At 60.9% G+C, this 27,440-nt stretch overlaps 1 protein-coding gene across 19 annotated transcripts in view; it reads left to right on the top strand.

Annotated features, from left to right (window-relative positions):
• Positions 1–27,440, top strand: part of ABLIM2 (actin binding LIM protein family member 2) — a 152,642-nt gene that overhangs the window by 76,057 nt on the left and 49,145 nt on the right. For 7 of the 19 annotated variants that reach the window (XM_067036736.1, XM_067036749.1, XM_067036738.1 and 4 more), the window contains exons 7-11: positions 283–370; positions 4,904–4,962; positions 12,989–13,066; positions 19,797–19,943; positions 23,995–24,115. In XM_067036736.1, coding sequence (XP_066892837.1) covers positions 283–370; positions 4,904–4,962; positions 12,989–13,066; positions 19,797–19,943; positions 23,995–24,115 — 493 coding nt within the window. Of the gene's footprint in view, positions 1–282; positions 371–4,903; positions 4,963–12,988; positions 13,067–19,796; positions 19,944–22,327; positions 22,361–23,994; positions 24,116–25,507; positions 25,607–27,440 lie in introns of all 19 variants that reach the window. The other 12 variants (XM_067036752.1, XM_067036734.1, XM_067036733.1 and 9 more) reach the window with 3 other exon arrangements.

Here is a 27,440-nt window from a genome sequence, read left to right as displayed (position 1 = left end):
TCCCTCTGCCTCGTGGGTGGGGCGGACCCATCCACCACTGAGCCGGGAGGGGCGGGCGACACAGCTGCTCTCCTGGAGGCCGCTCTCTGCTCCCAGGCGTGGCCCCAGCGGGCAGGGGCCGCGTTCACACACCCTGGACGGCCTGGGGCATCGCCGGTCCCGTCCCATCGCCCTGGGTGTGGGCTCTCCACCACACAGCCCGAGGTCCTGCCGCACCTGAGCCCCTGCGCGAGGACACGCTGTGCCCTGAGCAGAAACGCCTGTGCTTTGTGCTTTTTGCAGGCGGGGAATAAGCACTATCACCCTCTGTGTGCGCTATGTGTCGGCTGCGGCCGGATGTTCGCGGAAGGCGAGGAGATGTATCTGCAAGGTAAGAAGAGCGTGGGCTTCCCTGGTGGCGCAGTGGTCGCGAGTCCGCCTGCCGATGCAGGGGACGCGGGTTCGTGCCCCGGTCCGGGAGGATCCCACGTGCCGCGAAGTGGCCGGGCCCGTGAGCCGTGGCCGCTGAGCCTGCGCGTCCGGAGCCTGTGCTCCACGACGGGAGAGGCCACAGCAGTGAGAGGCCCGCGTACAGCAAAAAAAAAACCACCAAAAAACAGAAGAGTGTGCTGCTTGGGTGCTCGGGACCCGAGGGCACCAAACAGGCGGCTCCCGGGCCCACGCCCTGTGCCGGCTGTGCCCTGGCGGGTCAGCGAGCTTTCCCGCTAGTTAGGGAACCCCGCCCCCCAGCAGAGATGGGGGACCAGGGCCCAGCAGGCTCTCCCCACGGAGCACCCGCCAGCCCCGGCAGAGTGACAGCCGGCCTGGTTTTGCATCGCCCGTCCACGTGATGTCCGTGAACCTGAGACGGACAAGATGAGAAAAAGGCCAAATTCAAGAGCAGGATCCAGGAGTGTTGGAAATTTGGGTCCCAGTAGCCAAACGTAAACGGATGCGGTCTGGGGTGTCTGTGGTCGCATCAAGCCTGTCCCGAAAGCCCCTCAGCCCAGGGTCCCTGTCTCAGAGCTTTCTCCCGCGCTACCCTCCCTTGATTGATGAGGGAGTGTGGAGACCACGGGACGCCCCTGAGGCTTTTTTCCTGGTCAAGGGAGTCGCCGAAGTGTCGGTAAAGAGAGTTCTGGAGAAAAACACAGGCAACCCTCTAACCCATTTCGTGGCATTTCATGGGAAATCCCTAACCCATTCACCATGAAAATAATAATAATAACGATAGAATCAAGGCGAGGCGTTCTGTGGCCACCAGACCTGGAGAAGCAGCAGGTGGCAGCCAGTTGCCCCCTCCCTCCTTCTGCAGTGACCCCGTTTGGCTCGTCGTTGCTTTTGTTCAAAAAAAATTACCCCAACACTCAGACCGGAGCTCCCAGCTATTTCTTTACATGTTTATTAACCGGGGTGCCAGCCATTCTCCTGCGAGCTACACTTCGTTTTATCACCTTGAAGACCCACCCCATCCCTGTGGCTTATTCATTCCCAAGCCTTGATAAAGAAAGATTATTTGGACGCTTGTCAGAACGGTAGGAAGACGGTAATCAGGACATGGCAGAAGGAGAGGTGGATCAGGCCAAATTCTGGAATTCGACAAGGATGGCGGGGGTGGGGGGGGGGGATTTATAGCCAAGGAGGGCGCGGGGAGTAGGGCAGGGACGGGTGGGTGGAAAATTACCGAGAGGAAAGGCCGAGAAGGATTCCTGCTGAAGACAGGCCAGCGGCCTAGACGCACAGTCAAAGGTGGGGCCGAGGCTCAACAGAATCCTCGCTGAAACTGGGCTCACGGGTTGAAGACCTTCCCCGAGGGGCCTGGGCGGGATGGGTCAGATGCTGAGACCCCCCTGTCTCTGTAGCCACAGTTGTCTTTTCAAGGACGCCTGTGTCTCCGGGACCCCGGAGGCAAGCTGAGTGGGGCCGGACGGGCCACTGGATGACCTCACCCGGCGTCCTTCTGGGGCCGTGTGTCACACAGGCCTCCCTTTCTGAGACTGAACCTCGTGGGGTGACGTCAGCCGGGACTGCCTGGCCCCCAGTGTGCCCTCTTGTTCTTCAGTCTTGAGAGCTTATGAAAGGGGCCCTTTGCGTATGGCTGGGTGGGGAGGGGTCCCCCTGCCCGAGGCGCCACGCCCACTGTAGGTGGCACCTTCAGGACGTACCGACGCCTAGCGCAGTGGCATCGAGCTGGCAGCTCGGGGACACGAGCTGGCCGTCACGGGGACCCAGTCTCAGAACAAAGATGCTCTTCACGGCCCTGGGCTCCCCGTTTCTAATGCGGGACCCGCCCTGACTCTCTGTGGGATGTCGCAGCCCATCCCGTCCCCTCCCAGCCTCTTTCCCAGTCCGTGCCGGAAGGGTTCACGCCCCGCTCCACGGAGCACCAGAGTCCCACGGGGAGGGGCCCCTTTGGGGCTCAGGCCCTGCCCTGCGCGGACACCCCGAGACCCTCTGCCTGGTCCACCTGGATGCTGGGGCTCCAGGAGGGCGTATTTGACGGGTGAATCCCATGCAGAAAAAGCCCCAAGGAGCAGAGGTCCCGGTGAGCCCTTTGGCCTCCGAGGGAGATGAGCTGCCCCCCGCCAAATACCAGCACTGCCACCCAGCCCTGGACGCACCTTCCTGTCTGCAGACTCAGTGAACATAGGCGGGGGAGTCTGACTCTCCCTAGTTATCAGGGAGACCCAGATTAAAATAACGCGTGGAGGTTATTTTTCCCACTGGATTGACAAGGGTTAAAAGGAAAGACACATCCCCATGCTGTGGGGATGGGAGGAAACGGGTGTCTTACCTGGCTCGTGGGCAAAAACTGGGAAATTGCCAAGATGCCTCAAGAGCCTTAAAAATGCACACACCCTTTGAGCCAAGACCCCACTTTTAGGAAGCCCTCAAGTAAATCAGAGAGATGGGGTGGAACTCGTGTACAATGGACTCCCCGCAACTTTTTTTAAAATATAAATTTACTTATTTGGCTGCATTGGGTCTTCGTTACTGCGCACAGGCTTTTTAAAAAAAATTTATTTATTTTTGGCTGCATTGGGTCTTCGTTGCTGCGCGCGGGCTTTCTCTAGTTGCGGCGAGCAGGGTCTACTCTTCGTTGCGGTGCGCGGGCTTCTCATTGCGGTGGCTTCTCTTGTTGCGGAGCACGGGCTCTAGGTACGCGGGCTTCAGTAGCTGTGGCACGTGGGCTCAGTAGTTGTGGCCTGCGGGCTCTAGAACGCAGGCTCAGTAGTTGTGGCGCACGGGCTTAGTTGCTCTGCGGCATGTGGGATCTTCCCGGACCAGGGCTCGATCCCGTGTCGCCTGCATTGGCAGGTGGATTCTTAACTGCTGCGCCACCAGGGAAGTCCCTCCCTGCACCTTTATTTAGAAATAAAACATTGGAACGAACAGGCAAGGAGCAGATAGAGACATTCTCATCAATCCGTACGATGCGATATTATGCAGCCCTTAAAGTTACAGTTTTGATATTTAGTTACGTGGAGAAATACTAAGACACTTTTAAGCAAAAATCGCAGGATACTAAACTGTGTACCTACGTTGTATTTAATATGTATGTGTACGCTGGAAGACAGCCCGACCCAAAGTGGGTAGGAGGTTACAGATGATTTTAATTTTCCTATATATTCTTTTTTAGGCTTCTTTAAATTTTAATTAAAAAAAAACAGCTATTACCTTTGTTATCATAGGCAATGTTTTAAAAGAAGAAAAGCTTACACACAAACCAGCCAAGGCCCGGTCTCTCTGGGAGCTCCGAGTTGGTGCAGATATTTTTCCAGGGAGGAGGAGAAATAAGTTCCCTTCCCCGGCGTTAACTCACGTGACCTGGAGGCTTTGCAGGCAGAAATGGGGTGTAGCTCCTTCCTGCCACCGCACTTTTAAGCCCCTGCTGTGTGCCAGGGCCCTACTACGTCCACTCTGTGTGGCTGGTTCGGGGGATGTGAGAATGGGACAGACAAGGCTCCCATCTCCACGCGGGGCGTGGGCTGTCCTGGCAGCGGCGGATGTAAACGCGGACACAGCAGCCGTGGCCACCCGCAGAGGGTGTGCGAGCCGAGTACGGATGGACGGAGGGAGAAAGGGGGCCGGGCTGAGGTTCAGGGAGGCCCGAGGGGGGAAGCAAGCGCTCTGGGCCCTGAAGTTATTACCCCTATTTAGTTATATTAAATTCTGCCAAAGGCCTGACCAGGTAGGATTATCGTCGGCCCTGTGTGCAGGTGGAAAAACTCTGAGACTCGGGGAGGTCGAGTTTGAATTAGAAAAGAGCAGGGCCCTTGGGGTCCTTGGGGCGCTTGGTGGCCTGTTACCTTGAGGGTGGCGCCTGTAGCTGTGGAAGCTGGGCGGGGCCGGCACGAGCGAGACAGCTCAGACACCCCGCGAGTGAGTGCGGGGTCAGGCCCCCCAGCCTGCAGCCCTGATCTTCAGCCCACACCTAAGGTTCCCACCTGAGGGTCCCCGAGGAGAGCCCTGCCCCAAAGCCCTCGTTCCCCAGGCAGGTCCCACTGGGCTCCGGCCCCCCACTGCGCCCGTGGCTGGGCCTGACCACTGCCCGCCCGCACGGAGAGGAGCCGGCGGAGGTCTCACGGCAGCCCCTCTTCTCTCCCCTGCCTCTGAATAGAAGCCACCCGCAGACCCCCTCCTCGGAGAGGCCTCGTCTGGGTGCCCGGGGTTCCGAGGGACCCCATGGGAGCATCAGCTCATGGTGGGGCGTTTCCTGTCTGTTTCGTGTCCTCGCCCTCCCGGTGGGGCTTTGAGCCCCCAGTGATCTGCCCCAGGCCCAGCCCTGACCTGTGACTCCGGCACAGACGAAGGGGAGCGAGGGCCCGAGCGTGGACGCCAGTCCCCTCCTCCTGACCCTCCGCGCGGCCCCTGCGTCTCCGGAAGTAACGCTAACACTTCCCTCGTGGGAATCTGTCCACAGGCTCCTCCATCTGGCACCCGGCGTGTCGACAGGCGGCCAGAACTGAAGACAAAAGCAAGGTTGGTGGAATTCAATCTCTCTTCCGACGCCTTTTCCCCGGCTTCTGCACTATCATCGCACGGTTAAGAGGACGCAGGCTGGGGCTGCAGGCTGGCCGGCCAGTCCGACCGGGCTATGGGGCAGGTGGCCCGAGGCCCGGCGGTGTTGAGGTGTAAACGGGTGGATCCGCTGCTGGGTGGGACCAGGGGCCTTCCCGCACTGGCCCGGCCGACCTCTTCCTTTGTTCAGTGGACGCTGATGGCTGCGCAAGTTTGGGGACAGCTGCAAAGTTAGCGGGTCTCCAAACAGTCCCAAGACCATCCATACTTGTGACGGCAACGGCTAGCACGAGGGGTCCTCACAGCTGCCCACGGGTTCGTTAATGTATCCGAAGGACTCACAGAACCGTCACAGCCCCGGTTATGGTTTATCCCGGCAGGGGCCGGGGGGAGATACAGAGTGAAATCAGCCCAGCGTGGGGCAGGGTCCAGGAGGGGTCCGGACACACGGTGCCATCGTCTTCTCCCCGTGGAGTCCGGACTCGGCCCCTCCCGGTGATGGGTGACAGCGCACACGGAGTACTGCCAACCAGGGAAGCTCCAGGGCCAGAGACCTTATCGGTGCTCCATTAAATGATTGATTGGTTGGTTGGCTGATTGATTGGTCACCACGTGGTTGATTTCACTCTCCAGGTGACATGACCCAAGACCGCCAGAATCATAGGGTTGGACTTTCCGGCAAGGCCAGCCCCACTCTAAGGATTTGGGGTGCAGTTAACCCCTCCCTACACAGAGGCATCCTGTCGGGTACGATCACCTTCCAGAAACTAGGGCAGGACCTCCCTCTGGGCCAGGCCAAATTCCTTGCCCCTCAGAGGCCCTGTGCTGGGCGCCAGGCTGCAGGCGCAGTGTGAGAGAGGAGGCCGGCATGCCCCTGACCCTTCCGGGGCTGGTGTCCCAGAGAGAGGCAGAAATCAACGCCTCTCAACAAGCAGATAACGCGGCAGTGTTTGGCTGGGCCGGAGAGCGGGGGAAGGACCGACTTTACCTGGGGTGGTTGGGGGTAGGGTGGGGTGGGGTGGAGGCGGTCCTCCAGAGGAAATGAACAGGAGCTGAGCCAGAAGATGAGATGGCGCCAGTCCTGAAGGGAGGGAGAGGGAGTGCGGTTCCAGGCAGGGTGGGGGTTCGTGCAAAGGCCCTGGGGCAGGAACAGGGCAAAAGCTCCCTTTGGCTGGGGTGTGGGTGCAATGAGCAGGGGAGGGGTTCCGCTGCCCCCGGGCTGCTGCCGCGCCTCCGTCCTCACTGCTCCCTTTCTCCCCTGCACCTTCGCAAACGCGTTCCTTCCCATGGAGATGCCCTCTCGTGCCCTTGCGTCACGCATCCTGGCAAACTCCTCCTTTGGGTTTCAAGATTCACCCAGAACGGCAGCCCCTGAAGACCTTGCCAGCTCCTCCTCCTGCCCCACGTCCTCAACTCACACCCCGCAGGCAGTTCCTTCTTCCCCAGAAGCCTGGAGGAAAGGCTCCGGTCTCCCCGTCCTGAATTCTCGGCTCCCACACGAGTCCTGGCAGGCGACACGCACGAGCGTTGGCGGGTTGAAGGCGGGAAGTGAATCCAGGGTGAACGGCAGCCCAGGGCACCACAGGCCCTCGAGGGGAGGCGTGTCAGCCACCTTTGCTCTGTCTGGCGCGACCGGGCCCTGTGCCAGGGAGCCCCCCACCCCTGCAGGACGCCCACTGGGAGCCCCGCCCTGCAGGGCCCCGGGATGGTGCAGACGGTCCACGGGCGGCGAGTGGTGCGTGACCCACAGGACTCCTGGCCCGGCCTCAGGACGCCAGCAACCCCTGGCTTTCCACTCTGTCCCCCACGTGTGGTGTCCCAGGCACGCCAGCCCCTTGAAAGCCACCAAGCGGGCTACGGATGAGCTGGATGGGGGCGGGCCCTTGGAGACCCCGGCCACTCCGGTGCCGCATAGCAGCGGCTCTGCATCCACGTTTGGGAGACGGACAGGGAAACTGCTGCCGGGGGCGGGGGGACCCACGGGGCTGCTCGCGCGCCTGTGTGTGGGGTGCAGAGTCATGCTGGGATCACTGCAGAGTTCAGACCCAGCCTCCTCGGACCCAAGCCCATGGGACACCCAGAATTCCTTTCGCCGGGGAGGGGCTCGCTGTGCTGGTGGCGGCTCTGGGTCGAGAGGCCGAGATGACCGGGGTCCCTGGGTGGAGGTGGCGGGAGGGGGCGCCGAGAAGAGCAGAGGCTGGAGAGTCAGCCGGGCCCCCCGGGAAGAGCGTGGGAGGCCGGCCGATCCGGGGGTCTCGGTGGCTCGCTGAGGCTCTCCGGCAGCTGTGTCTGGCAGGAGGGGCCGTTGCCCGGAGGAATTCTGCTCCGGGAGGAAAGGGCAGAGCTCAGCTGTCAGGCCCGCTTTGCTCTTTACTGTTGACGCTGGTTCTGTGGGTTGAGTCCTTCGGTGAGACCTTTTGCACTGTGGGAGCGAGGGGTCAGGGCTGCAGAGTCCCCCCACCCTTGGCTGTGGGGAGGGACCGGAGCCAGGGCAGAAACCTGTCCCCAGACCTAGCAGACGGTGCGGGGGCTCAGGGGTGGGGGGTCCCTGGTGGGGCTGGGTGGAGACCCACCTCGCGCGCTTTGGCCCAGAAGACGTGATGGGGGCATATGGGCTGGTGGAGGGGGCCCTCCTCGGGTCGGGCCCTCGGGGTGGGCGGGACCCAGCCCGATTCAGCACACTCTCGCCAAGCCCGTCCTGAAAGAACTGAACGGAGGGAAATCCTCACATTTTCTTTAGCAGTTGATTTCAGCGGGTTTGGAAGCCACTGCTTTTGGGGCAACTGCCCCTTCGTGATTCATTCAGGGCTCTCGGCCTGCGGCACCGAGGTGACTAAATCTCAAGGCCTGCTGTTCCCGATAGAGGCAGGAACAGGTGGACTTAGGTGCACGTGACGTCCGAGGGCCGTGGGGACCATCCTGCCTGCTACCCCTGGTGTGTCACGGCGACCTGGGGAAAGGCGGCCCTGAGCCGGGGTGGGAGGGCTCCGCGGAGGAGGACCACGTGCCCCGGGTCCTCTGTGTCCCCAGAGCCTCCCCTGACCGGGTCAGCATGCCCAGCACCAGCCCCTGGATTCTGGACCCGCTGTTGAGCTGGGCTCGGGACCTGCCGGGAGCCCAGCTACTGCCAGGCCTGGTGCAGAAGCCACCTGTGCTCTCAGCCTGGAGGCCACCGGCCCAGCAGAAGAGAGGCCCTCTGAATGCTGAGGCCCGGCAGGCCAGGGAGGAAGGGAAGGCCCGTTGCCCCGGGGGCCGGTCATTGCCCTGCAGGTGGCTTCCTGGGCTTGCTTCCACAGAGGCTCTGGGAACGTTTGGGGCGCTCCTCATTCGTCTGGAGGGCGGCTCGGCGGCCTACTCAGCCCTCCTTCAACCCGCCACTAGTGCCCCTAGTGCCAGGCCCAGTGGGCTCCGGGAGCCCCGGGAGCCCCGGGAGCCAGCTCCGTCTCTGCGTCCAGCAACAGGGGCCGGCACCGGAGTCCGGGCCGGGCCGGGCCAGGAGAGGGAGGGCGGTCCTTCCTCACTGCCTGGAAGGCCTCCCTGACTGCGTGCTCCCCCGGGGGATGGGTGCCCCCCAGGACAAGGATTTGCGTCTGCTGAGCGTGCCCAGGGAAGACCTGTCGGAAGGCTGTGGTCCTAACTGCCCGTCGACCGTGCATCGTTGGGCAGCAGATCATGTGGTCATTCAACACACAGCCACTGAGCACCTGCTGTGTGCCTTCCGGGCTGGGTACCGGGAACACAGAGGTGAATAAGACCAGTGGGTCCCTGCCCTACAGGAGGGCCCACGTCATCTGGCAGGGGAGACAGATGGGCGGGCTCCAGGGTGCAGGATGCTTGCCTGTGACAGGGGGAGGGACGGGGCCAGCTTCCCGGAGCTGAGACTTGGCAGGTGTGCGGGAGAGTGGGTCACGGGGCGCAGCCTTGTTCTGGCTCTGGGTCCCAAGTCAGAGGAGCCGCGATCTGCTGGGGATGGCAACGAGGGTTTCAGAGCCATGGCAGGGCGGCCCTGCGTCAGCTGAGTAGCTGAGAGGAGCTCCTTGCATGGACAAGGTGGCCGGGGACAGCCGGGCGGGCTCCTGCTCTGGTGGCAGCGGAGGGAGCCTGGACTGACCGGGCTGGTCCCCCAGGCTGCGGGTCTCCACGGTTACCGTTTCAAGAGCCCATGTCCTTCCCCACCCCCACCCCCAACCCGGGGCACGGAGGTCCGGGCTGCTTACCGCGGGGGGACCTGGGAGGAAGCAAGAGGCCCTGCTCTGACTGTGAGGCCGCCGAGCAGGGAGAAGACAGGCTTGTTGAGATGGTCCCAGAGGCCCGAACGCAAGGACGGGGTGACTGAGCTTGAGTGAGAACGTTTTAGTGCAATTCGCAGCAGCCACCGGCGTGGGAGAGCAAGGCTTGGTGTTGGACTCTGCCTCTGCCCAGCTGTGTGACCTTGGGCAAATCACTAGCCCTCTCTGAGCCTCAGCCCCCAGGCTTTAAGTTGGACCTCAGTGGGTGCTGACCCCTCACGCGGTGTCCATGCCGCTTGTGTGTGACCTTAATGAGAACCGGGCGCCCCCATCACTGTTGTAGGACGACGCTTCCCGGGACCAGGCTGAGCGGTGGCGCCAGGGCTGGGTGAGCTGCCCGGCCCTTTGCTCGTGTGAACAAGGCCCTGGAGAGAGAACACAACTGGGTGTTGGGTTTGATTGTGAGGCTCCTTGGAACGCATTGGAGTCGGGGTAGGGAGAAAGTGAGAGAAAGCCCGGGTCTCCTGACTCTGGGAGAATCACCTGGACTCGGCCCCCTCGTGTCTGGGCTCCCTGACCTGTGGGACGCGGGGACGCCCTGCCCCTCTCCGGGGCCGGGAACCTGGCACAGGGAGGGGAGCACCGTGCAGCCACCCACCTGCCTGCTCGGGACCCTGAAACGTGCCAGAGCAAACCCAGGTGCTCGCTGCCGCTCAAAGAGCCCAAGCCCCCTTCCGTCGGGGTCACGGTGACAGTGAGCCGGTGCCGCCCCACCTGTGCCAGGAAGTGTCCCTCTTGGTCTGGGGGACAGTTCTTGTGCCACTGCTGCAGCCCTCAGCTTAGGGGCACTTTCCTTTCAAAACAACCGGTGTTTGTCGGCTTTGCAAAGAAGGGGCTTCCTGCCATGAGCTGGAATAAACTGAACTGAACTAAAAGTAAGGATGATTTACCAGTGCCAAGCCCCCAACAGGCTGTGCCTAAGTCCTCAGAAACAGAAAGCGCCTTCCAAGCAGGTTTTTCCATTTCAGAGAGAGGGAAGCTGAGAGTCAAAGTTTTCTTCCAAATGTATGAAATGTGTACGTACATCATTTCTGCCTAGTAAAATAGGCAACCTGGCCACAGGGACAGAGATAAAACAGACCCAGTGTTACTGGCCTCCGACGGTGCATCTCCTTTGCAACGGCACTTGACGTTGTGTTTCACTGGGGGTGGCCGAGCCTCGGGGGTCCGGCTGAGCTCCCTGAGGGACCCCAGCCCCTGCCTCCGAGGGGCCCGGGGAGGCGGGGCAGGGGCCTCAAGAGGAAGCCAGGGTGATAACCGGGGCAAGAAGAGGGGATGGGCCCGCTGGACGAGTGGCCGAGCACAGAGATGGCCACGGAGCGCCACGCCCTCTCCCTCAGTGCAGAGATGGCCACGGAGCGCCACGCCCTCTCCCTCAGCGCAGAGATGGCCACGGAGCGCCACGCCCTCTCCCTCAGCGCAGAGATGGCCACGGAGCGCCACGCCCTCTCCCTCAGCGCAGAGATGGCCACGGAGCGCCACGCCCTCTCCCTCAGCGCAGAGATGGCCACGGAGTGCCACGCCCTCTCCCGCAGCGCAGAGATGGCCACGGAGCACCACGCCCTCTCCCTCTTCTCTTTGCCTCCTAGATGCAGAACCAGCCTCCCAGTCAGGTTTACCCAGGCTCCACCTGCTATACCTTTCAGATTTGTCCCTCCCACTGCCGTGTCGGCCTCACACCTGGTCCTGGTGTTGTCACATTCTGGCTGGTGTTGTGCTGAGGGTACCCAGAGCTGGGCGCCATCCACTTGGCGGGGGTCCGTGATGGGTGTTAGTGTCCCGGGGCTGCCGTACAAAATGCCACAGACTTGGGGATCTTATTATTTTTTTTTTTTAACATCTTTATTGGAGTATAACTGTTTTACAATAGTGTGTTAGTTTCTCCTTTACAACAAAGTGAATCAGTTATACATATACATATTTTCCCATATCTCTTCCCTCTTGCATCACCCTCCCTCCCACCCTCCCTATCCCACCCCTCTAGGTGGTCACAGAGCACCGAGCTGATCTCCCTGTGCTATGCGGCTGCTTCCCACTAGCTATCTAATTTACGTTTGGTAGTGTATATATGTCCCTGCCACTCTCTCACTTCGTCACAGCTTACCCTTCCCCCTCCCCACAGCCTCAAGTCCATGCTCTAGTAAGTCTGTGTTTTATTCCTGTCCTACCACTAATCTCTTCATGACATTTTTTTCCCTTAGAGTCCATATATATGTGTTAGCATACGGTATTTGTTTTTCTCCTTCTGACTTACTTCACTCTGTATGACAGACTCCAGGTCCATCCACCTCACTACAAATAACTCAATTTCGTTTCTTTTTAGGGCTGAGTAGTATTCCATTGTATATATGTGCCACATCTTCTTTATCCATTCATCTGTTGATGGACACTTAGGTTGCTTCCATATCCTGGCTATCGTAAATAGAGCTGCAAGACTTGGGGCTCTTAAACAGCAGAAATGTGTTTTCTCACAGTCCTGGAGGCTGGACGTCCAAGATCAAGGTGTGGGCACGTTGGTTTCTCCTGAGGCCTCTCTCCTGGGCATGTAGAGGGCCGTCTTCTCCCTGCGCCCTCCCATGTCATCCCTCTGTGCGTGTCTGTGTCCCAGTCTCCTGTTCTTATAAGGACACCAGTCAGATTGGATCCAGGCCTGTCCTAAAGACTCCGTTTAAACCTAATTGCACCCTTAAATGTCCTATACCTCCAAATACAGTCACATTCTGGGGTGCTGGGGTGTTGACTTCAACGTATGGGTTTGGGAGGGACGCAGTTCAGTTCATAATGCGGCCCCTCCCAGGCTGCTGGCACCACTGCAGCGGGTGTGGACCACTGAGAGGGGCTGCACAGAATCCCAGGGGAGGGGAGGAAGGGGCCTGCTTAGAAAACAAGAGAGGAGCCGTGAGCGAGTAGGGAGAGGGTGGCCCTTTGTGAAGACGGGTCCCGTTCAGGCGGGGCAAGTGGGAGGTGTGGAGAGTTAGGTACGTGGGTGGTCCCGGCAGGGCTGAGGGCTGGACCACGAGAGGGTCCGGGAGCTACCCGGTCACGCCCGACAGGTGGGGATGGACACGGATGCAGCAAGTGGGGTGGGACCCAGCGAGGCGGGGTCCTCGCGGTGATGGGGGGCGTGACGCGGGGGAGTGGAGGCGATGGACAGTCACCTCCGGGATGCAGGAGTCGTGGTCGGAACCGAGGGCGGGCGGCGGGGGAACGGTTCCAAGCCGCAGTGGGCAGGCGAGGAGCAGGTCACAGATGTGACGGCCGTCGAGTCAGACAACAGAGGCGGGGCTGGCGGAACGAGCTGCAGCACATCCCCCCTAATCGACATGGAGAGTAAGGTCTCTGAGCAGCACAATTCTGCCTTTGCCGTTGGAGCGCGCAGAAACACGGAAACTGCATCGCTTGCTCTCGTCCTCCGAAGAACAGATAATTTTGACGCCGCGAAAGCTTGGTGATCACGGGAGCGACGCCGGCCGGCGCTGAAAGCGTGGCTGCTTTGCTTGCAGCCAGGGTCACCTGCTGTGTCTTCTGATTACAGCTGTGCTGTCGTTCGTTCAAGCCTGCATGTTTATTTTAAGAATTCCTTCAGCCTGCAAGTTAAAAGTATCTCGTGAGCCGGCATTTCTGCTGGAGCGTAATTGCCCCTGCAAGGTTCTCGGCGTTGACAGTCTGCTTCAGCCTCCTCTCTCCTCCTCTCCTAGGAAAGCAGAACGTCTTCAGAGAGCGTCGTTTCCCTCCCGGCTTCCAGCACCTCGGGGTCTCCGAGCCGCGTGATTTATGTAAGTTGGACTCTGTGGAGAGCGGGGAGGGGCCCCGGGGCCCGGGGTCGTTGCTGAGTGTGCCCTCGGGGTGGGGGGCCGGGGCCGGCACCCCCCGGAGGCCGTGGGAGAGATTGGTGCGGACCGTGAGGCTGGGTCGGAGCCTCTGGTGTGGACGTGCTGTGTGAGCACGTGCCGTGGCGACAGGTGCGCAGAGAGGCGTGTGCCGTGGCGACAGGTGCGCAGAGAGGCGTGTGCCGTGGCGACAGGTGCGCAGAGAGGCGTGTGCCGTGGCGACAGGTGCGCAGAGAGGTGTGTGTCCACGGCTGTGGCTATAGAGGCGTCGGTGAGACACATCCACATCCCCACAGCCAGGACTCACCTGCGTAAATAACACTCGGGCACGTGTCACAAGTAACGGTGCAGATCTGTGCCCGCTGCTCTGGAAAGTTCCTAACGTGTTTTTAGAAGAAGCATGTGAAGGGTAATATATGTTATGTGGTCCCATTTTCGTCTGTGTGTGTACCTGTGTGCATATGTATGTACGGGTATGTGGGGGGGTGCGTGTGTGTGTACGCATATGTGTATATGTGCACGTGTGTGTGTGCATGCGTGTGTATTATGGGTATTTGTGTGTGTGTGTGTGTACGTGCACATACAAGTCTAAAAATGATTGGGAACATTTTAACGAATAGTTAATAACAGTTACCTCTGGGTGGTGGGATTAGAGATGGAAGGTGACTGTTGTCGTTATTTGCTAGTTTCCTTGTCTAAGTGGCGAACTTCATTGTCTGGGAAAGAGCCTGTGCCGGGTGGGGGAGGGGAAGGGGGCGAGCCCTGGACTGGGTGTCTTGGCCCAGCTGCACACCCGAAGGACAGCCGGTGACCCGGGACAAGTCGCCTCTCTCATCCGCCCGCCCCCCGCCCCCCGGCCAGCGCCTCATTTTTCTCTTACACGATGGAGATGGGATTCGCGCTTCTCAACACAGCCCCTCGCTCCCCAAACTCTCATTCTGGTTGGGCCAGGGCCATTCCTGACCCTAATTCCCATGGGTGATGATAACAAAGGTCCGAGTCCGGAGGGTAGATTGCAGGATGGCCCTTTGCAGATGCAAACCCGGAGGCTCAGAAAGGCAGCAGGAAGTCACCGGGTAGCTGTGTGCCCTTGGGCGAGATGTTAGCCTCTCTGAGCCTCTGGAAGCTCACCTGTAGCTGGGGACTCCCGGGGCCTGCCGCCCAGGGCCACTGAGGTACTGAGTGGGAGGCCCCGGGCACAGCCCTGAGCCCAGGGGGAGGACAGGAAACGCCCGCTCGCCGGGATTACTGTTATGACACATCTGTGCTCGTTTGCCGGGGCCGCCGTAAAGTACCGCAGACCAGGGGGCTTCGACCACAGAAATGTATCTTCTCACCGTCCTGGAGGCTGGGAGTCTTGCGTCAAGGTGTCTGGAGGGTTGGTTCCCTCCGAGGCCTCTCTCCTGGACGTGGAGGCGGCCGCCTTCTCCGCGTGTCCTCACGTGGTCGTCCCTCTGTGCACATCTGTGTCCCAATCTCCTGTTCTCAGAAGGACACCAGGCGTACTGGATCAGATCCCACCCTAATGACCCCTTTTTACCTTAGTCACCACTTTAAAGGCCCTTTTCACCAAATGTAGTCACTTCTGTGGCGCTGGGGGCTAGTGGTTCAACAGAGAAATTTGGGGGGGACACGATTTAGCCCCTAATACCGTCATCATCATGAATAATAATAATCATGACCGTTATTGTTGGGATGAGATCGTATTTGTGAAGCACTCGGCATGCGGCCAGGCGTGGTCGTGTCCTCAGACTGCAGCTCAGAGAGGTGCAGAAGCTAGTCTGTGTCCCAGCCTCCAAGCCATGGAGCCACCATCCAAGGACCTGCATCCATTTCTACCACGTGGACTCCCAGCACCACGGCCAGCGCCCAGCCGGGAACCGTGCCACCCTGGCCGTCCCTCCCAAGCCAGGGCTGGTATCAGCACCAGTCGGCAGGGCCCATCCATGCACCAGCTCGGCCTGCTCAAAAGGATGCCAGCCGCCTGGGACCCGCCTGCTGTGGGGTGGTTTTTCTCAATGCAGCCTCCTCTCCCTCCCGCCCATCAGGAAGGGATCAGTTCCCCGTGATGTCCCTGTGTGCAGGAATGGCAGGGAATTAATCATGGGACGTGGCTACCGTCTCCCACACGGGCTGTGAGCTCCTGGCGGGCAGGGGCCGTGCCTCACTCACCTTAGTATCTAGGATAAAACATGCACACAGTAGGTGCTCAATAAACCCGGGGGGTTTTAAAAGTAATCTTTTCACTGCCTTTTTCTTTATTACAAATGTAACCCCATTTATTAGCAAAAAAACAGTGATTGGTGCAGAGGTGAAAATGAATACCATTTATAATCCTACCAGCCAGAGTAGCCACTGTTAATATTTTGAAGTATGCCCTTTAGGTCTCCTTTTCTCTGTGTGCGTGTATTTTTTTTTTTTTTTTAACAAAACGAGGTCACATTGGCTATATTGTTTTGTAACCTTTCTTCACCATGGCAATAAAGCAGTGAGTCGGCATAGCATAAAAGCAGCATCATTAGATTACATCATCGGTAGGATTATATTATAGCTATAGCATCATACATGGTCATATCTTATTATTATTTGTTATGCTGGATACAGTGTAGGAGAGGAGAAAGCTAAGGGAAAACACTTGAACATACACACACTCCAGCGGCCTTTCCGCCAATTAGACAACATAGCCCGTTGTCATGGCAACCGCCCCAGGACTCGGATGCAAGGAGATGCATCTGTGAGCCCCGCTGGGCAGGACAAATGCTGAGGAACCAGGAGCACAGCCACACAGCCGGCCAGCTGGGGGCGGGCAGGCTTCTCTCTGAGCAGGGTCATGTTGGTGGCCGTTGGCGTCGTCGGGCTGCCTCCCTGACCCCCGCTGTCAGGGCAAGGCGGGCGCTGCAGACTGTGCACCTGGGGCTGAGAAAGCCAGCGGGCACTGAGTGCTGAGATCGTAGCAGGACAGAGGTGGGCGGGCGGACACAGCCTCCACGGTGACCTGTGAATGCCGGCCTCTCCCGGCCCCACGGCAGCATCACCCTTTATATCGAGCTGTGTTGATGGTCGCGAAATCCGGCAGATGGACGAGGTGGTATATTCCCATTTCCAGGGGGAGACAAAGACCCAGAGAACCCAGCTGGCTTTGGCAAACGCGCAATCGATTTTAGCTCAACTTGGCATGCCTGCCCCGAGGACCTGTGCCGTGTCAAGCATGGAGTTAGGGAGCGGGACTCCGTGGTGAATCAGGGTCCTGAACCCCCAAGAGCCACCAGCCTTAGGAGAAAAGGAGACAGATGTGCCAACAAAATCAGCACCTTTACTCACGGGAGAAAAACATCCACCTCCGGTGGTAGAGGGGAAGCGTGCTGACTCTGGAAGGACCAGAGGATGAGCCGGGCAAAGAGGCCTGGGAAGGGCATCTCAGAGGGAGGGAACGCGTATACGAAGCCCTCATGTGACCGAAAGTGGGGTCTGGCTGCTCGCCGCTCAGAAGTCAATAAGGAGGCAAGGCTGGTGGAAAGGAAACTTTGCTTTATTTTGGATGCCGGCAACCAGGGAGAGGTAGAGGAGGGCGGACTCCCGTCCAGAGGCTGACTGCCCCCGCTGTCAATCACTGGGCAAGAGCTTTTTTTTTTTTGCGGTACGCGGGCCTCTCACCGCTGTGGCCTCTCCCGTTGCGGAGCACAGGCTCCGGACGCGCAGGCTCAGCGGCCACGGCTCACGGGCCCAGCCGCTCCGCGGCACGTGGGATCCTCCCGGACCGGGGCACGAACCCGCGTCCCCTGCATCGGCAGGCGGACTCTCAACCACTGCGCCACCAGGGAAGCCCGGGCAAGAGCTTTTATAGACGGAGAGACGGGGCTCCATGCAGAAACTGCACAGTCAGCTCTGACAGGCATCTTGAAATTGGTCATCAGTGGTCTGACCAGCATCATCTTGATTGTTGTAAGTACAGTGAGTCTTCAGTTCCAGGGTCAGTTTGTTCCCATTTCCTTGAGACTAGTTCTTGGAACTGGGGCAGCTTATGCCATGGCTACGGTCTGGTCCTCATGTAGTTCACTTCTTCCACCTGGTAGAGTTTTCAGGATCTATAGGACAGCTCACAGGATACGGCTCAGAATATTATCTATAGCCCTTGAAGAAGAACTAGAAGTCCTTGACTATGCTGAATGACTAAACTATTATTATTCAGACTTGGGACTGTTTTCCCTTGTTTCTGCATCTTCTCACTTCTCTGATTAAACTTATTCTTCGGCTGAAGTTTTTCTACAGACAAAAGGCAGGCAGAGGACATGGGTGGAAAGCACCATAGGGTCCTGCTCCGTCTCACTCAGGCTCTGGATGTTCTGGAAACTGTAAGGGGTTGAGCGTGACAAGGGGTGACAATGGGTGGGGGAGTGAGAGGCTTGGATGAGCACAAGGGCCAGCTCCCCAGGGCCCTCTGAGTTCAGACTTCGCCGGAAGGCAGAGAGGAGCAGCTCAAAAATGCTGATCTGGCAGCAGCACAGTTACAAACGACAGACTCAGGGTCTGAACTCAGGTCTTCTGAACGTTGCCCAGGGTTCCCAAGGGACTCGCCAGAGATCTGAGACCTCGGGTGTTCACGCTCTCAAGCTACGTCACAGGTGGCAGGGATTGCCCCTAGCGTACCCAACGACTCATGCGAGCCTTGGAGTTGGTGGTCAGGGAAGTCTTCCTGGAGGAGGTGGGCTGCCGGACTTCAGAGGATAAAGGAAAGCTGGAGGGTGGAGGCTGAGCCTGGCATACTGGGGGAACAAGGAGGAGACACCTTCTGACGAATGGGCTGGAAACATCCGGGCCAAGTTTGGAAACTGCAGCGAGCGCCGTGTCACCCATCCGGAAGGGGCTGCCGGAGGGTGTGAGCCGGAGGACGACGGGGTGCAGCTGGAGTTTGAGCGCCGTGGCCCTGGCGGAGAGGAGAGCCCTGGCGGGGAGCGTGGCTCTGGACTCAGACAGCCTGCGTCTCCTCCCTGGCTGTGTGACTCTGGGCAAGTTACCCAGCCTCTCTGGGCTCCAGTTCTTCCTCTGTGAACAGGAGGTCCTGTGAGTGCCCCCTTCGTGGGCTCAGCCCAGTGCTATCCAGGGTGGAGGGTGTAGTGTCACGCTGCTGTTGGTGGTGTTTGTTAGAAGAATTGCTGGCAGGACAGCCCCCCCAGAGGCTGTGACTGGATAGGGACGTGGGCAGTGAGGGCCTTGACCGGAGCCACCTGGGTCTGGGAAGGGGCAGAGAGGAGGGCGGGGGCTGCGCTGACCTGGCCGGGGGCACTGAGGGGGGCCAGGGTTGAGATGAGGGTTCCTGCTGGGTTTGGGAGTCGAGCCAAGCCGACGGGGGCAGCCCGGGTGGCCGGCTTTGCCTGTGGCTGGCAATGCCAGGCTGAGATTAATCCTCAGAGGGGACCCGGGGAAAGGAGGTGACTGGTGTGCCAGCTCCAGGAGGGACGGGAGCCTGGGCATCCGCCGCACCAGGAACTGGCTCGTGCTGGGAGCAGGCTGGGGACTCATGTCCTCTCTTCCGTTGGGCTCGTGGGCTGTAAACATTCCGTCGGTGCTGGAGGGGTGCTGCAGGGCCACGGGGGCTGAGGCCGGCGTTTGGGGGGGAACCTCGGCCCTGCTGTGAGAGCCGAGCTGAGGCGGCCACCCCGCTCCGAGGCCTGTCCAGTCAGTCACGTGCCCCCAGGCAGCCCCCGGGGCCAGGAGGAGGGGCCGGCGGGCAGTGCGGGGGGGGGGGGGGGCCGGGCCCAACCACAGGGGAGCGAGCACCCAGGTGGACCTCAGCTAAGCAGATGTGGCGGCTCCAGGCGCGTCCCCATAAGTGAACACCTCTGCAGGGACCTTGCTGAGGTCACACAGCTGGCCGGCAAACCGCAGGCAGTTGGCTGCGTGTTGAAAGTGCTCCCAGGCCCTGAGTGTATGTGTGTGAGCAGCTGGGTAGGGAGGTGTGTACGTGTGTACTGGTTCGGGTGGGTGAGGTTGTGTGTGTGCGAGTGAGTGTGTGGAGGTGTGTCAGTGTCTCCCCTCCACAGTTGTAGGCGGGCATGTTCCCTGTGTGCGTGCATACGTATATTGTGCGTGTACATGTTGGGTGTTAGTATGTGTGCACACATGCACGCACACATCGTGCGTGTCTTTAAATGCATGTGTGTACATCTTTTACGTACGTATGTATTTTATGTGTGCACACGTGTGTATGTGCATTGCATGCATACAAGTATACTACGTGCGTGTATATGTATGTGTGCATCCATGTGTGCATTTGTATGCATGTCTACATGTGTGTTTTCTGTGCCCGCATGCATGTCATTTGTGTGTGCGCGCACGTCTTTGTGTTTGTATGCATGCATCCAAGCGTGTGTTTGTATGCATGCGTGCATATATGTGTGTTTTCAGTGCCCGCACACGTGCATTCGTTCACACGTACGTGTGTATGTATGTATGCAAGCACAGATGTGTGTGTGTGTGTGGTTGTGTGTGTATTTAGACCACGGGCTGAGTTCTCACTGTCTGCGGGGCGCAGGCCCGTGGGCCACGAGGCCTCCCCACGCCTTTGCCCCTCGGCCCCGTTTCGCCCGGACCCACGTCTACCCATGGCTGCCGAGCGACCACGCCTCCAGGTGTGGCTCTGACCACCCCCTCGGCTCTTTCCTTCCTCTCCTCGCAGGCCAAGCTGGGTGATGAGATCCTTGACTACAGAGACCTGGCTGCTCTCCCTAAGAACAAGGCCATCTACAACATTGACCGCCCCGACATGATCTCCTACTCACCCTTCATCAGCCACTCCGTGGGGGACAGGCAGAGCTGCAGCGAGGTACGGCCCTGCCCGGCCCGGGGCCAGCCTGCGGGGCACGGCCCCCGCAGCCAGTCTCCTTGGCGTCTGTCCCCACGGCCGTCCCCCCTCAGATAACCGGCGCCTCCTCTTTAAAGAATCCCCAGGGCTTCTCTGGTGGCGCAGTGGTTGGGAGTCCACCTGCCGATGCAGGGGACGCGGGTTCGTGCCCCGGTCCGGGAGGATCCCACATGCCGCGGAGCGGCTGGGCCCGTGAGCCGTGGCCGCTGCACCTGCGCGTCCGGAGACTGTGCTCCGCAACGGGAGAGGCCACGACAGTGAGAGGCCCGCGTACCGCGAAAAAAAAAAAAAAAAAAGAATCCCCAGTGTGCTCTGGCCCCGAACTGCCCCTCACAGACACCCTGACGGAGGGGGTCTGGACAGGCCCCCTCGGCAGGCGCAGAAAGCGACGGGAGCAAAGCGAGAGTCTCTTTATTTTCTTAAGTTGGGCTGATGTTCATCGTCGGGAAGCGTGTCCTGTTCCCTTGTCCAGAAAGCTCCAGGCCACGCTCCGGCTCTCCCGGCCCTGGCCCGCCCCTCCGTCCCATGCACTCCCCGAGCTGGCCTGACCCCTGGTTGAACCACAGACGGCTCCTTCCCCGCCGTCCCGTGGGCAGTGTCCTTTGCTGGGCCTTCCTGATCACGGCTGCTGCTCTCCATTTAACCTGGAGTCTGCCGATGAAGTCGCTTTTCCTTTCTGAGACTTCAGTGTGCGCGGGCCGTGGGGGTGCCTGGGATGGAGAGGAGGCCCGTTTTGCCAGCTGTCGGCCGTGTCTGTGTGCCAGGCGCGTGTGCTGGCCCGGCGTGGGCGCCCCACTCCGAGTCTCCCCGGGCGGAGCCGAGGCTCCGGGGCGCCGGGCTCGACGGCGTCGTGCAGGCAAGCCCGGCCTGGCAGACGCCCGCTGCGGTCCAGCAGCTGGCGCAGCTGCAGGGCGTGAGGGCAGGGCGGGGACAGCCCGCGGGCCCAGAGGTCCGGGGCACGCTCAGCGGGCCTGCCGCGGGGGCTCGTCCTTGTGGCCGATGGCACGGTCACCGCCCGTTTCTCAGGCCCGCTCTCAGTGCGCGGACCCTGGGCTTTTGCGTCGCTCCGCCTCCTGCGGCCCGGCACTTCGGGAGTGGCCGTCCCGGGACGGGACGTAGGCGAGAAGGCGAGGGTGAGGGAGAACGAGTTGGGCCCGGGGCTGTGCTGGTCACGGGGGCGGAGCTGGGGCTTGGGCCCTCGTGGCCGACCTTGGGCACTGCCGGCTGCGGCCAGCGCCCAGAGCGAGGTTTTGGGGTTCTGTCCCTCCTTCGTCTCGTGGGGCCTCAAGGCCTCTGCCCTCCACAGGCCCTGCCGTGCCCCGGCCCGGAGGCTGCCCAGCGGTGTTCTCTGTGGGAGCCCTTCCGTGGGTAAACGGCGGAGTGGGCCACAGAACGTGGGTCGGTGCGCCGGCCTGAGCAGGCGCCGGCCCCGGGCCCGGACCGCTTCCCCTGCTTCTCTGGAGCCGCAGCCTTCCAGCGGTTCAGCCGAGCGTGGGAAGCTAGCAGAGGGCGGGGCAGTGGGCCGGACGCACAGAGACCGGCCAGCCTTCCTGAGCCTCAGTCTCCCCTCCCATGAAACGGGAGGATTGGGAAACACTTTCCCCTTGCCGTGCTGACGGTACGAGAAAACGTCTCCCGTCGCCGGGGCTCCTCCCCGGAAACCCTCCACACCGCCTTCCTACCTGTCCCGGAGAGGGGGAGACGGGTGAGCTTTCCTGCCTGGAAGCCCCGTTTCCAGAGCCCCTTTTGCCCCGCGCTCCCTCCCTAAGTCCTGGCAACACGTCTGTAGGTGGCAGGCGGTGCCCGCCTGCTCCGGGCCCCGCCCAGAGCGGGGGGGGGGCGGGGTGCCTGGCCGGGGAGGCCGGCCACCGCTCCCCAGGGCCCCGATGACACCCCCCCCCCCCCCCCCCCCCCCCCCGCACACCGGTCCTCGGCCCAAGCCCCGAGGCTCCGAATCGCGATTCCTTTCTCTGGGCCGCTTTTCTCTCTTTTGAAGAAACCCGAGGGGATGGGCTCGCAGGGTGTGGCCACCCACCGCCCGGAGCCAACAGTCTTCCGCTGGGAAATGGGTCCTCGTGGGGGAGAGGCAGGGCGGGGGCGGGCCAGGATGAGACAGGGTCCGGGCTCGTCCGCACGGAGCGCCGTCCTGGGGGCCTTTTCCTCGGGTGCCGTTGACCGTATGTCTCCACAAAGGAGGTTTTGGAACGTGTGTTGGGTCTCGTGCTGGGGTCCCGTCCCGTGTGGAGGAGGGTCCGCGGTGCAGCTGAGCCTGGCCCGGGGCGCTCTCCTCCCCGAGGGACCGCCAGGCGCCGGGCCTAACGGGTAACTCTGTGTTGTGTCCACAGTCCCCTCGGCTGCTCTCGCCAACGCCGCCTGAGGTAACCCCCCCGCCCCCCCGCCCCCGTTTGCTCACGGCGCTGCCGCCGGATGGTAAAGATAACCGCCCGAGGCTCCCCTGGAGGGTCTCCCAGGCCCTTGACTGTGGCCTCAAAAGCCGTGACCCTCTGAGGCTGGGGCATCCTCCTCGGCGTTGGTTATTTTTACAATCATGTCTCATCTGCATGCCTCCCCCGCGTCTGCTGGCCCTGCGATACGGACACCTGGGACACCTGGGACACCTGTGTCTGGCCTGAGGTCTGGGCCACGGCTTCCTTTAGAGAAAAAGGCCAGGGGCTGGGTTAGCCTGGGCCACCTCATGCGCCTCCAAGTGGGGCCTACGGAAATATCTTGGCTCCTCGAGGATAAATGTGCTGAAAGCATTTCTCTATCAAATGGCGTGAGTTAGCTCTTTGTGCTTGCTTCTCAAAACCGATCCGCGACATAGACAGCCACCAATCAGACTGCGGTCTGCACGGGCAGCAGCCCTTGGGGCCAGGAACGTGACAGCCAAAGCCTGCGCGTGGGCAGCTGGCACCGAGCGGCCACGCCCACGCGTGGCCGCGAGCCCCGGGCGCCCGAGGACGTCTGTATGGTATAAACTGGCCACCGGGGCCGTGCAGAGGATGCCTGACCAGACCGCAGGGCTGTAGCCAGACCAGGGGAGAGAGCGTGCCCGTGGCCGGATGGACCAGGCCGAAGGGGCTCGGGGTGAAGGGTGGGCGGGGCCCGGCAGGTGCGCCTCCAGCACGAGGGCTGCCTGAGCGGAGCGTGCAGGCGGGCACACAGGCGAGCTTCGAGGACGGTGGCTCCGTGGGTCCTGCTAAAGAGCGGAGCCCTAGGAGGCGGGAGGTCAGCTTGGAAGGGCGTGGGAGCCGTGAGCGCCAGACCCAGACTCTCCCATCGCTCATCCCACGCCAGCCTGGAGGGCAGGGCGGCGGCGTCCGCCCCACGGCAGGGCGCTGGCCCACGTCGTGACTCAGGCCAACGTGCCGAGCTGTGGCTGGCGGGCAGGCGGTCTGCTCTGCCCCCGCGCCGTGGTGCCACGCCACCTCACGCCGCCTGTCACCTGCCCTGACCACTCCAGACGGTGGCCCTCCTGCTTGAGTGGGGTCTGTGTTGTCAGTGCTTGTGGGTCTGACTCAGCTGGGTTTCTGGGCCGGGACCAGGGGGCTTCTTCTTACTGCCCGCACCTGGGGAGCCCCCATCAAGGCCGGGGGGGCGGGGAACTCAGAATCTCCGTGGTTCTCAAACTGTGTTCCAAGGGGCCTTGGGTGCCGGGGAGGATGGGGCAAGAGGGGAGCTGAAAGACATAGGGGGATGCAGGTGCGTCTGCCTCCTCGGTGGGAGCCCCAGCTACAAGGAGGGGCTGCCGGAGGCGCGGGCAGGGCCCTGCCCTCCAGCACCTGGCAGGCACGGGGACGATGCCCAGGCCGAGGGGAATGTCAGCACCAGGGCCAGCCCCCCGTCTGGCCCTTCAGATGTGCCCCGGCAGGTGGGGGCACTGCGTCCTGGGGCCGCGCTGAGTCAGCCTCTTGGGTCAGGAGAGCAGACGCCGAGTGGAGGGCGGAGGGCTGGGGGGATAGGGGTGGGCTGTGCTCTCGGCTCCAGGGTTCACCAGGCTGTCTTCTCCCAGGAGGATCAGGATGACCGCTCCTACAAGCAGTGCCGGACCTCCAGCCCGAGCTCCACCGGGTCGGTCAGCCTCGGCCGTTACACCCCGACCTCGCGGTCGCCCCAGCACTACAGCCGTCCAGGTACATGCCCCTCCCGCGGCCTCTTTTACCCCCGTGAAGCCGTGCTTCTTGTGGCTTTTCCTCTGATGAACCTGTCTCTTACTTTGGCACCTGGAAAAACGACCAACAGGGCGTGGGGTTGCCAGTGGGTGATGGAGAGCCCGTCCTTTGAATGAATGAAAAGGCCCTCTCCTGCCGGGCCAGGGAGGTTAAGTGCAGAGACAGCTGGTTACCCCGTTGGTTCGAGGAGCCGTCCTGTGAAACACGCAAGGCAGCACTGAGCACGGAGAGTCCAGCTAATGTGTCAGTAGCAAGAGATGTCAGGAAGGTAAAACAGCACAGAGGGCAGGAGACCAGAAGTCACTTAGTTCCAAGCTCGCGTGGTTCTGGGAAGGTTTGAACTATGAAGACACGATCAACGAACAAAAACTAGAGTCAGCACGTGCATTGACACTGCACTGGTGGTAGCTGGGCTAGTGACCCCAAAGACAGATGTCCCCATGGAAGAATCTGCAAGGGGCCACTGCCAGCCCCCTCCCAGTGGGGAGAAGCCCGAGGAGGGTCCTCTACCCCATCCCACCTCATCCCCTGCCTGGCGCCCAGCTGTGTATTCCATTCCCTTCCCTTCTAAAAATCCGCGTTGCCCTCAGTGTGTCCGAGCCACAGGGACTCCACGCAGACGCTGCTTCTTGAGGGATTTCTCCAAGCATCTCCTCCTCAGATAGCTGTTGCATGGCTCCCTCCTCACCTCCACGGACTCCACTCTGATTTTTGCAGCCCTTGAGGGAAAATCAAAACGCATTCATTTGCAAAGTCATTCTCATGGACTCCCTGCCATGTGCCTGGTGCGTCCTGCTCAGTAGATGTTTGGAAAGTGGGTGAGTGAGTGAATGAATGAATGAGTGAGTGAATGAGAGCGACCAGGCGAGCAGGTGAGTCCAGGAGAAGGGCTGCCGGCCTCTGCTGACCCCTGCCCACCATATTTGGGTCTTCTAGCCTTGTTGATTATGCCTGGTCAGGTGGTCACCCCAGAGCTAAGACCCAAATCTCTCCTGGGCAAGGCCGGGGTACCTGTCAGGTGACAGATCACTCCCTGGTCTGGCCAGCTGCCCTCCACCTGGGCCCTGGATCCCAGCTGGGGCAGTGGGCAGGGTTCAGGGGCCAGCAGCTCCCACCCAGCAGGCCTGGGGGCGCCGCCACCCTGACCGCAGAGGGCAGGGCTTCCTCCCTCGGAACCCGGAGCAGACTGGCCCAAAGTGTACTTAGCGGCCGCCCTTCGGGGGCCTCGGAAAGGTGTGCATTCTTCGAGAGAGGAAGCAAAAATGTTCCTGGCACAGCGGGGCCTAGGAATATTTTGCGGCTTTGTGGCCACGAGCGCAGGGCCGACTCTGACTTGCTCTCTGTTGCCCGCAGCTGGTACTGTGAGTGTTGGTACCAGTAGCTGCCTGTCCCTGTCCCAACACCCAAGCCCTACATCCGTGTTCAGACATCATTACATCCCCTACTTCCGAGGTAAGGCGCGCAGGGCTGTGGGCTGTGGTGCAGGGCCGGCTGTGCGTCTGTGTCCCGCTGCCCTGTGTCTGCCGCATGGCTTTCCCGAGCCCATGTCTCTCGCCCGTGCTCCCCGCTTTGTGTCTTGCGTGTCCAGCTCTGTCAGTGTGTACATGTTCCCAGGAGGTAACGTGTCAGGGAGCAAGCGGCAAGGCAAGAAGAGGGGTCTAGGACCCACCCGGCGCCCACCCTTGGGCTGGTGCCCAGAACCTTTCCCTAAGTCATCTCCTTTCCTCTCCCTGCCATCAGCTCGGCAGGTGCGGGGACCGCAGGCCGTGCTCATCGGGGGCAAATGCTAAGGCACAGAGGGTGGAGATGTCCACGACCTCAGCTCCTGGTGGCCAGGCAGGAGGCACACCCAACACGGCTGCAACTCCTCCCGGGGCGCAGACCTACCCTCCTTCCCCACCCCTGCCCGGGCACGCGTGTGTGAGTCACACCAGGAAAGGGACCAATTCCTCTTCAGTCCGTATATTACGGACTGAATTATGTCCCCCCAAATTCATATGTTGAAGTCCCAACCGCCAGTATGGCTGCATTTGGAGAAGGGGTCCTCCGGAGGTTATTAGGGTTACATGAGGTCATCCGGGGGGGCCCTAATCTGATAGCGCGGGTGGCATTTACGAAGAGGAACAGACGCTCTCTCTGCACGCGCTCAGAGGAAAGGCCACGTGAGCACAGAGCACTTGTCTTCAGCCAAGAAGAGAGGCCTCACCCCAGACCAAGCCCTGCCAGACCTTGATCTGGGACTCCCAGCCTCCGCAGCTGTGAGAAATGAATGTCTGCTGTGTAAGCCACCAGCTGTGGTCTTTTGTTATGCAGCCCTAGCTGATTAATACACCATGAAAACACCCCCGGGGCACGAGAGGAGCCACAGTGATCTCTTGCTGATTCCCCCAGACGCGTGTTAAGGTCCCCGTTCCTTACAGTTGCTGAGTGGTGAAAGTTTCAAGAGAACCTTCTGTCCCCAAGGGACCGAGGGAGGACAGCTCAGCTGGATTATTCCACCCTTGGCTGGTCACCCGGCAGGGCTCCTTGGAACTTGGACGGTTCTCGTGTGCGTCACCGTCACCTGTTTGCGTGACTCCATCAGCCTAACTGAGAAGAGGGGCCCTGGTCATCGGGCTGCCTTCCTCTCCTCTTCGTGGACCTATCCCCACAGCTCATGGCCTCTTCTGGACCTACTGACTCTTCTTAGAAGCAGCAAAGCCCCAAATCCTGTGAGCGGGAGAGCAGCCCACAGGGCCTCTTGCACATCCGCGTGGTACAAGGGTGTTGTGTGGCCGGGGTGTGCCCTCACCCAGAGGTGGGCAGAAGACTCGCTGCAAGCTGGAGTGAATTTGACATTTAGACAAGCCACAGCAGGTCACCCAAGGAGATGCCTCTTCTTCCTTCGCTTGAAGGTCAGAAGAGCACGCGGTGTCCCTCCCGCCTGACGTGGCCCTGCTTGGGGGTCCCTGGCAGAGGTGCGGCCCAGAGGCGAGGCCAGACAGCAGGACCCTTGCCCTCCTGGCTGCTCTGGCCTCGCGCCCCGGGCAGCCCCTTGTGAGCTGGGCTGGCTGCCTGGGGGCGGCTTTGCCTAGATCCGTCCGGGCTGGGGCAGGAGCCAGAGCAGACCCGGTGAGGGCCCCTCCTCTGCCCCTTCTGAGCCTCTACCTCAAGTTCTTACTGCGTCAGGCTGAGGAAAAGCCAAGATGGGACCTCAGCCAAGGACGGGCCCCCTGGGCAGCTGCCCCCGGCCTGCAGCACCACGTCCTCAGCCACATGAGAGAAGGCCAGGGAGGGAGGCCGAGGG

Source organism: Kogia breviceps, chromosome 6 (assembly GCF_026419965.1).
Source record: "Kogia breviceps isolate mKogBre1 chromosome 6, mKogBre1 haplotype 1, whole genome shotgun sequence".
NCBI lineage: Eukaryota > Metazoa > Chordata > Mammalia > Artiodactyla > Physeteridae > Kogia > Kogia breviceps.
This window is presented reverse-complemented; position numbering and strand designations above follow the sequence as displayed.